This window comes from Helianthus annuus, chromosome 3, assembly GCF_002127325.2.
Source record: "Helianthus annuus cultivar XRQ/B chromosome 3, HanXRQr2.0-SUNRISE, whole genome shotgun sequence".
Taxonomy (NCBI): domain Eukaryota; kingdom Viridiplantae; phylum Streptophyta; class Magnoliopsida; order Asterales; family Asteraceae; genus Helianthus; species Helianthus annuus.
The window spans coordinates 129,703,668-129,714,657 of record NC_035435.2 but is presented as its reverse complement, the minus strand read 5'-3'; the positions used below and the strand labels follow the sequence as shown (position 1 = coordinate 129,714,657).

At 36.6% G+C, this 10,990-nt stretch overlaps 1 protein-coding gene across 1 annotated transcript; it reads right to left on the bottom strand.

Moving 5' to 3' along the window:
• Positions 1 to 8,122: 8,122 nt before the first annotated feature.
• On the bottom strand, positions 8,123 to 10,399 carry LOC110929839 (thioredoxin M2, chloroplastic). The gene is made up of 2 exons (XM_022173028.2): positions 10,001 to 10,399; positions 8,123 to 8,642 (listed from the first exon to the last, which is right to left on the bottom strand). Exons 1-2 carry the CDS (start codon positions 10,323 to 10,325, stop codon positions 8,329 to 8,331), a joined length of 639 nt encoding a protein of 212 aa, XP_022028720.2. The 5' UTR covers positions 10,326 to 10,399; the 3' UTR covers positions 8,123 to 8,328.
• Between the last annotated feature and the right edge of the window lie 591 nt (positions 10,400 to 10,990).

The following is a 10,990-nucleotide window of genomic DNA, read 5'->3' as shown; positions in this document are numbered from 1 at the left end:
ACAAACAAGTTCATCAAAAAAATAACTTTGTTTGAACAATTCATCAACATAAAATAAAAATGTGAAATATAAAAAGTCTTTCAAAAACCGACGTTTGTTACGTTTTTCGCCCTTTTACTAACCACTAACCCAACCACCCACCTTTAGCCCAAGCCTAACCCTTCACCCAAAAAGTCCTCTTGATATTTACAAAGGTATATAGTTAAAAAGGAGGAGGATTGATTGCTTGGCAAGCTTATGGTGGAAGTAAGTTCCATGCCGCTCTCGAGTGATTCACTAAAAATACACCTTCGGCCGAGTGTTGAGTGATTCCCCCGTGAGGTATTTGAACTTGTATATAAATGAAATTTTAAAAAGGTATGTTATGCCATAATAAATAATTTATCTTATGAAACGTTTTTAATAAATCATGACGAATAGGATTGTAAATAAATAAAAATAAAACCTAAGTAATCTTGGAATTCCCGACACTCTATGACAAGCCCAAAAACCTTCTCTTCTACCCATTCCATTTGGGAGTGAATAAAGCCACATTATAAAGAGTTTTGCTTGAGGACAAGCAAAGATTCAAGTGTGAGGGTATTTGATGTGCACAAAATGCAACATATAAATTACATCAATTGTGGCTTAAAACTAACCCTTTTTTAGTACTAATGTTGGAAAAAGTGTGCTTTTGTCTTCCTTTTGTATTTTCAGGATTAAATGAGCTCAAAATAACAAAAGAAGCAAAAATACAGCAAAATCTAACATAAATACAAGAAAGGAAACAAAAGTGATATGCCTGACCCCCCGACAGCATCTTCCCAAGCAAAACAAAGAAGGCAGAAGACTGAACACGCCCCGTGCTCAGCGAGCACGGGGCCGTGCCCAAGAAGCAGCAGAAAAGACAACTACTGCCCACCACGGGGCCGTGCTCAGCGGACGCGGGGGCGTGGTCAACTTCCTACAGGCGCATTTATTGTAATTGCGAATTACAATTAATGAAGAGAAAGAGTGTTAGATGGACACGGGGCCGTGCCCAGCGGACACGGGGCCGTGTCCGAGCTTCTGTTAAGCCTATAAATAGGAGTGTTTGGAGCTCTTGCAACTCATCCCTTGGCACACCACCTCTCTCACACTTCACCCACCACCCACCACCATCACAACACTATCATCCACCACCATCATCCATTGTCCATCATAGAGTGTGTGAGTCGTCTCGGGATCCAAGATTAATCGTAAGAGTTCTTGACAATCAAAGGCCATGTTTGCCTAAGTCTCTTACATCACTTGGTGAAGACAAGTGTTTAGTGTAATAGTGTAATACTTTTTATTTTTAATCTTTTGCACTTTTTAATTGGTTTTGTATTAATGACTTTAATTACTAGTTTCTTATGTTGAAGGTGATTCTTCCTTATCGTTTGTCCGTGGTGTCTTGACATTATTTTACTGTCTATATAAAATAAAAAATTTTCACCATTCATATCTCCACGGTCTATATGGAGGTATGTTGGCTACCTGGTCGGGGGTTAAGGGAACGGTTTGGTAAGAGTCTTGTCATTGTTCAGTGTATAGATCCTGCAAAGGACCTGTGTCAAATTTAATAGGACCTCCTTCAATACCCAAAGGTATTGGATGGCGGGGGTCCAAACTCTTTGATCCCCTCATAAGTTAAACTACTATTAAAACTTTAACCCAGCTACTTAGGACTGTATCCTTGCTGACTCAGACTACTTAGCTGAGAGTAACGTCGCCCTCAAAAGAGGGGCCTACCACATTATGCATTAGTAACTTAATTAATTATCTTTCAATAATCCAACCCTTTAGGATTGTATCCTTGCTGACTCAAACTACTGGGTTGTGGATAACGTCGCCTTCAAAAGAGGGGCCTACTACAATAATTAAGATAATCTCTTAAACAAGTGCGAAAATAATCAAAGGTTACACTACACACGAGTCGGATCCAAGTGATTCATCTTGTCTATCTGTTTTTACTTTTATTTTATTTTTTAGCATTTTAGTTAGTTTTATTTTCTTAGTTTAAAAACCTTTTTTTTAACATTTTGATTTGATTAGACGTTGAGGATAAACCGGTACTAAAAGCTCTTGTGTCCTTGGACGACCTCGGTATTTTACCAACACTATACTACGTTCACGATGGGTGCACTTGCCCATATGTGTGTTAGTGTTAGTAAATATCGTGTTTTATAAATTTAAAACTTGGCTAAAAAGTGTAAAAAGGGCTTAAAATATATACCTAATATATATAACACTTCGCACACATCAGTCTTTTTTTTGCAAACTGCATAGATTTGGTCAACCTCTTCTTTTAAATATGTCTGCATATGTGGTCCGCGGACTGCATACATTTACCACTTAAAAAACAAACAGCACCTAAGTGATGTTAGCTCCTCAGATTCCATCTACTATCAATTTCTAGGAAATCATTAATTTAGAAATTTGCCATAGTCTTCCTTTTTTGATCGAACCTTATGTCAATGGTCAGTTTTGGTCGTCTTTTTTGCTTAAGGTTTTGTAATCATGGTTTACGAGTTTTGTGTTTCTTGGCCTTTATGTTCGACTTTGTAATCTAGTCAACTTCAACCAAGTTTTTGTCAGTTGTTATAAATTTTGTTGTTAACAAGAAGTTGAAGTGGGATCTAAGAGCAATTTCATTTTGAAAAAAAAAATAATAATAAGAACGTAAGTTATGATTCAAAATTCAATTCATCCAAGCTAGGAAGAAAAAAAGGAAAAGTGGAATATTCGATATGAGTAAATTCCAATTTATACAAATTTATCTGATTATATTATGTATGTTTGATGACTAAAGAAGAATTGGTACTTTCATGGCTACTATCTATGAGCGAAAGTAAGGATTCTGATGGTTTTTAGCAATCTTCAAACCTTCTACTATAAAGTTTAGAAATCCTTCACATTAATTGATGGAATTTAATTGAAAACTTTTCAATTCAAAATCTTTCAATAACCAACCAAATGTAATTTTTAATAGAAAACTTTTCTATTCTTATTCAAATTTCGTTAAATTCTACGAACCAAACGGACGTTCTTCATTTTTCTAAATTAAAATAATACTATAAAAGTATTTAGTTATCTTCTATGATGTAAATACTTACGAATTTAACACATGGGTGGAGATACAATAGGAAGTTTATTTGGCTAGGAAGGATAGGAAGTGATCTTAACCATCCATTAAGTTAATCAAGGGCTAAGATTAAATCAGGGAAATTGAAAGGGAGAAGAGAGGCGCGTGAGTTTGTTCAAGGGCATTCTAGTCAATCCAAGCCAATAGTTTCTCTCTCCTCCAATTCCCCCCCCCCCATTTTTTAAACGTTAATAACTCTTTCATACGACATTATTTTTTTATAAAAATTGCACCAAAAAAACGAGCGTTTTTTATCTTTAAAACGAGTATACTATTGCTATATTTTAAAAAAAAAAAATTAAAACCCAGTTGCGTAAAACGCAATAGAAAACCACCAGTTATGTAAAACGCAATGAAAAAAAAACCTAAAAAATGACATTTTTCTAAAACGCGATGCACCAAAAACACAAAGAAATAACTTATTTGTAAAACGCAATGGCCAGAAAACACACAAAAATGTCTTATTTGTAAAACGCAATGGCCAGAAAACACATAAAAATGTGTTTTTTCTAAAACGCGATGCACCAAAAACACAAAGAAATAACTTATTTGTAAAACGCAATGGCCAGAAAACACACAGAAATGTCTTATTTGTAAAACGCAATGCACCAAAAACACAAAGAAATGACTTATTTGTAAAACGCAATGGCCAGAATACACACAGAAATGTCTTATTTGTAAAACGCAATGGCCAGAAAACACATAAAAAAGTGTTTTACCTAAAACGCAATGCACCAAAAACACAAAGAAATGTCTTATATGTAAAACGCAATGGCCAGAAAACACTTAAAAATGACTCATTCTAAAACGCAATGGACTGAAAACACCTAAAAAATGTGTTTTACCTAAATAAGCCAATTTATGGAAAATTAATTTTTCTGATGCGTTTTTAGTATAGCAATTTAAAACGCAATTCAACCCCAGCCAGGGGCTCTGCCCCTTGGACCCCGCCAGGGGCTGCCGCCCCTGGGACCCCGCTACCGGGGGCTGCCGCCCCCGGACCCCCGCAAAGATCGTAAAACGCAATTACTAAATCAAAAACCCAGATCATGAAAATGAAATTAAAAAATTTCTTACATGGATCGAAGCCGATTTCTTCATTAATTGACAAAATTTGAATGATAGAAACACTTATCAACGCTCGAATCGAACGAATCGAGTGATTATCTCCAAAATCATCGGAAAAAAAAGAGATTTTTTTATGAAATTAAACTGGGTTTCAAAAAAAGCTGAAGAACACGTTGATCGGGTTCTGAATCATTGATTGGTGATGAAAATCGCACTATAATGTAGTGATTATTGAGATAGAAAGTGAAGAAATAGTTGAAGATGGTGAGTTTTGAAAATGATGGGTTTTTGAATTTACTGGGTTTTGAAAAAGGAAGAAGAAGGAGTTGGATTGACTAAAATACCCTTTCTCTTTATTTTAAAATTTGCCACATGTCATAATCCTATGGCTTCCTATCCTTCCTAGCGAAAATTAACTTCCTATTTAATTTTTTCCCTTTAACACATATCACATACATAGTCTTTGATATATTCGATATTTGATTTGTGTTTATTCTAAAATTATTTAATTCATGAGCCAATTTCCTTCCACTAGCTTTGAATATCACGTGGCGTTTAATGGATACCCATACATTAGACTGCAGGGTATGGGGCGGGAGTTTGGGCGTGGGTAGGGGGAAAACGCCCAAGCCACCACCCCGGGTGGGTATGGGTTTCGGCGTGGCCCTTGGGGCATGGGTTTCAAGCCGGGCGTGGGGCGGTTTGGCCATCCTAGTTGGCTGAATATCATTGGCTCACCCGCCACGTCATAGCGGGCCATCCCAAAAGTTTTGAATTTTTAAATTCAAACCATTGGCTTGGCCAAGCGGTCACCCCAACCGGTCACCCAAACCCCAACATCCCCTATAAATACCCCCAAACCCCAACCGGGTGGTCCATCCCAACCCCCACCGTGGTCCCAAACATTCGATATCCCCACCCGCTGCCCCAGCCGGTCACCACAAACCCAACATCCCAACATCCCACGAACCCGCTATGGCATCCTGGACCCACAACGAAGAACTTGCCCTAGTCACAAGCGTCGTTGACGCTATGAAGGGGTGGCCACCGGGCCAAACCAAATATTGGACGGAAGCTTTCGCGGCCTACCGACTAAACGTCGGTAACGACCGCCACAACATGAACGCGTGCCAACATAAATGGCGCGAGCTACGTCCCAAGCTCGAGCGTTTCAAGGCTTACTACGAAGCCGTTCCCGGGGGCGAGTTAAGCCACGAGGACCGCGTGGCGGTGGCGAACATAGAGTTTCGCGGCAAGGAAAAAAAGGCGTTCGACAAGATCGACCTTTTTGAAATTTATTTAACGCTTTAGGTTTCTTATTTTGTAATTTTTAGGTTTATGTAATTTTATAAATATTAATGAAGTTGTATGTTTTTTTTTTATAAATGTTTGTGTGATTTTTTTAAATTTTGTATATTTTTTTTTAAACTACCCTGCCACGCGGTGCACCCAACCCAAGCCCAACCCACGCCCCACCATACCTCGCGGACACGTACCAGGCAGTGGCGGGGGGGGGGGGGCTCCCATTCCACGTGTCAGCATCCGCCCCAACCCACGCCCAACCCAAGCCCCACCATACCCTGCAGTCTTACCTGCTTCACTTAACGCATAAATTTGAAAACACTGATTGATGTAAACATCGGGCTCACAACAACTTTTGATCGGGTGTTTGAAATTTCAAATGAATCAAAACTAATTTCTAACTTTCTTGGTGATTAATGTTGTTTTCATGATTTTTCTTGTATTTAATAATATCAAACTGAACATCAATTTCACTACAATTGTTATTCATCAAACTAAAATGCAACTGTTAAGCTAATCTAAGTTTCAGGTAATACAAATTTTTATTATACGAATTTATAAATCCTCATTTTTATATTAATAAAACTTAGTAACCTAGTTCAAATAAGTAATTAGACGTGGTGGACTTAATCATTGATTTTAATAAACTTAGGAAAAAAAAATCTTTTGTGAGATTTGATAGGCCTAACGATTGTTTGTCAAAGTAGGGGTGTGCATGGGTCGGTTTGGGTCGGTTTTAGGTCATAACCATAACCATAACCGAGATGTCGGTTATTGAAAAGTCATAACCATAACCGGTGGTTATGGCGGTTTCGGTTATGGCGGTTTTGATGGTTATGGTGATCGGTTATGAGTCGGTTAACCATGAATTTGGGCGTAGCTAAATTTAGCCAAACACTATCGCTACACCTCAAAGCAAATTTCCCTCATTCATAAGTTCCATGAACTAGTGAATAACAATTAACAATTTAACACTACTGACCACACATTGCATATCTACATAACACTAGTTAAAACTTAAATCCAAATGACTTGTAATGATTCCTCTTCGATTTTCAACAAAATTGCACGATAATTCAGAAACTTGACGGTCACTTATATATTCAACAGAGTATTAATAATGCCATACCTATAAACAATCTCAAAACTCAAAGCAAATTCCATCATTTCAAATAAGGGATATTTTTTATTGGGTTTCATTAATTCAATGATGGTCCTTTAGTATTCCTCCAAGCTTCAGCTATTTCAAATTATGGGTCGGTTATACGGGTCGGTTAACCATGACTTTACTAACTAACGGGTCGGTTCGGTTATGGCGGTTATAGAAATGTAGAAAACCATAACCGACCCATTATTATCGGTTTTCAAAAAATAAAAAACCGACCCGTCGGTTTTCTGTTCGGTTCGGTTTTTTCGGTTATTTCGGTTATTTCGGTTATGGGTCAGTTAATTCGGTTTTATGCACACCCCTATGTCAAAGCATATAAGCAAAAGCAATAGTGATTCTTTTAATATTTTGACAATTTGTACCATATAACCAAATAATCGTACTTACACACATGCATGTATTACATACTCACGTTGTGATGTTTATCCCACCTACTAATCATTGGTCCTCTTACTATCAGTTCGATTGTATGCACGTGCATATATTGTATATTCACGTGATATGTCGCATTTTTTTTGAACGGCTAATTTCTTTAATCACTTGTCGTCTATGACAAGACCTTCCCCTTCCCAACCTAGGTGTTTTTAAAGGCTTTGCCTTTACCAATAGACCACCACCCCATTGGCATGATATGTCGCATCTAATCATCTATTAGCAAAATAGTTAACATGTTCACCATAAGTTATAACAATCAAGGTGTCAACCGAAGGACTCATGTTCACCATCCAGACCAATAAATAGCAATATTTGTATCATCAAACTTATAAAATTACTAAGAAACATCATAAGTTAAAGATATATTTGCCATGACATTAAATTTCAAATTTAATTTTGTCAATTATGTTATTAGCTTACTAACTTTATGGATTTTATCACTACCCGTCTCAAGATCAACTAAACGAAAGTTATTTATGTTAAACGAGATTAACCAAAACTGATCAATAACATTATAAAAAAAAGAAATAATAATGTACACTTAATCAAGATAGTACTAGATAATATTCACTCCCAAATCTCAATGTTAGGGCGGACGGGGCGCCCATCAGTCACCACCCACTCATCACTCACAATATCCAATCAAGTTCCACCACGTCATCGAGCTTTATTCCATCACTGGTGATGGATTTTAGTGGAAATGCCCATCACTCACAACACCCAACAATAAACCCTCACATTCTTCAATTCTTCATGCGTGATGTGTTTGACGCATTTTCAAATTGACGCGTTATACAATCAAGTGGCGGCAGTGTTATTTGTTGTACCATGCGTGACCGGGGCCGATCACGGGGGCGCCCCGTCCCCCCTTAACCCCATCTTTTGTTTTGTGGAAGTAAGGCATTTAAAAGTTGACATGTAAAATATTGTTGTTTAACAAGACAATCTACCTTGACGATAAAAAATGGTTGATAAAATTAACAAGAAACCCCACCGACAGTTTGACAACATCGACAGAAAAACATCGGCCGATCTTGGCTATATACTTGGAACATTAGAAAATTTGGAGAGTAAGACACAATGCATAAATTATTGGACCTGAAGTATCTGTACTTGTGATGATATCAATAGGTCAACAGCACGCAAGATATCACATAACTAAATACGAACAAATCTCGCGTGTTTATATATATACATAATAATAATACCTCTAGAAGAACTTCTCAATGCAGGTAGATAGTGTTGATTTGGGAACTGCACCAATAACTGCATCTTTTTTTTCTCCATCTTTGAATATAATGACAGTGGGGATGCTTCTGATACCATATCGGCTTGCAATTGTAGGACTCTCATCAGTATTAACCTTGTAACATGTGAGTTTCCCTGTGTATTCCTTTGCAAGCTCATCAATGACAGGGTGGATCATGCGGCAGGGCCCACACCATGGGGCCCAGAATTCAACCATGACGGGGAGATCAGATTCCAAGACTAGCGATTGCCATGTTGCATCAGTCACAGGAAGGACTACAAATTTGGAGATTGCAAGGTTAGATGTTTGACGAATTATGTATGGATAAAAAGAATAGGTACTCGTACACATCAAGTGAAATACCTATGCGAGCATGTAATGCTATGAGACGATAAATTACAGATCATATCTTGGTCATATGCACCATGTTTAATCCTCTAAACAGTAAACAATAACCTTTGATTTTACTTTTCAAATTACGTATGAAAGTTAATGTTTCTAGTGTTAGAACAAAAATGAACATCAATATTGCTTTTAAATTTAGGTTTTGCATCCAAATTCTAAGTGTTTTTCACCAAATACATATCAATTCCCAAACTATCTTCTACAAAAAGCACAACATCTTCAGCTAACAAACAGTACGGAAAAGCTCCTGGTGAGCAGAGCAAAATCATTATAAAATTCACCTCCGATTCAACCATAATTAGACATATCAAGTTCAGTTAGTTACAGTAATGGAACATTATAGACTGATAACAAAGTGAAGTTAATTAGATATATTAAGTCCAGATCATTATATCAATGGAATATCATAGACTGATAACGAATTGAACAAAAATAAGATATATATTAAGTTGAAATCGTTACATCAACAGAATATCATAGACTGCTAACGAATTGAACAGAATAAGATATATTAAGTTCTAATCGTTACATTAACTGAACATTATAGACTGACTAATAATTAATCGAACAGAATTAGATATATTAAGTTCAAACCGTTACATCCATGGAATATTATAGACTGATAACAAACCGAACAGAAATAGATTTTTCACGTTTAAAGCGTTACATCAATGGAACATTGTTGACTGATAACGAACTGAACATAATTAGATATATCAAGTTCAAATCGTTACATCAATGCAATATCATAAACCGATAACGAACTGAACTAGATATATTAAGTTCAAATCGTTGATCAACATAATATCATACACTCATAATGAATTAACAGAATTAGCTATATCAAGTTCAAATCATTACATCAACAGAATATCATAGACTCTGAACAAAGCAAGCATAATTATACATATCAAGTTAAAATCGTTACATCAATAGAATATCATACACTCATAACGAATTGAACGGAATTAGATATATCAATTTCAAATCGTTACATCAAAACATAATAGACTGATAACGAACTGGACAGAATCAGACATATCAAATTCAAATCGCTACATCAACGAAATATAATAGACTGATGACGAACTGTACAGAATCAGAATATCAAATTCAAATCGTACATCAACGAAATATTAGACTGATAACGAATTAAACAGATACCTGCACTGAAAACCTAGGTGTAGATTGTAGAACACAATACAAAACGATTAAGCACGAATCTAACCTTGAACAGCTTCTTGAGCCTGACATACGATACGCGATCCACGGCGACCTAATTTAGACCGCAAACTCACCGATCCAGAAACGGAAACCGACTGGATTTTGAAACCTTTTGATTTCGACAAATTTACAAAGCTCCGGCGAGCAGAAGAGACGATCGGAGACGACGATGCCGCCGGAAAGGCGGAGGCACGGGGAACTGTGAGAGTTTCAAGCACAGCAGCCATGAAAAGGAAATGGAAAATGGAGAATGTGTGTGTGGTGGTTTTGGTTTCTGTCACAGGATTAGATATTTGGGTGGATGGAAGAGTGTCACGTGCTTTGCACATGGCTCGTCTTGTTGTTGGATTGGGTCATAGGTGTTTGGGCCTTGTGTTTTACTGATTATTGGACCATGTGTAATAAAAAAGGGAGATCATATGTTCATTATTTATACATGATAGTAGCAACAGTAAACCAACAACTACATATATTTGTTCTCAAGTTCGAGTCTAGGTGATAGTGGTTTCTCATTGAAGGTTTAAATTAGGGATCTATTGTGCGAGGGGGCTCTCTAGCGCATACCCGGTTAAGACAACGTATGCTAGACCTCCCGGCATTCGCGAATAATTCACACCTTTCAATATATATATATATATATATATATATATATATATATATATATATATATATATATATATATATATATATATATATATATATATATATATATTTGGTCGAGTTAAAAAAAGAATTATTTTAACTTTATATTTTTGCTCCATAACTTTGGGTATGGAAGTAGCACGTGTTTAAGGAAACTACGTGTTACTTTGTTACGTGTCAATTAGTCTAGGGACTTAATTGTACTTTTCATAAATAGAGGGACTGAACTTGTAGTCATGTAATAGTTGTTAGCATCTGTTAGTTGAGTCGTATACATAAACTGTTAGTTGTTAATGAGAGGATTATCGATCAGTTGAATGAATCTTCTTCTTAGTTTCTCTCTCTAATCTCT

Coding starts and splice junctions, on each gene's coding strand:
- LOC110929839 (XM_022173028.2), bottom strand. CDS start 10,325: ATGTGCAAAGCACGTGACACTCTTCCATCCACCCAAATATCTAATCCT. Junction 8,643..10,000: donor GGCTCAAGAAGCTGTTCAAG/GTTAGATTCGTG, acceptor CCAAATTTGTAG/TCCTTCCTGTGACTGATGCA.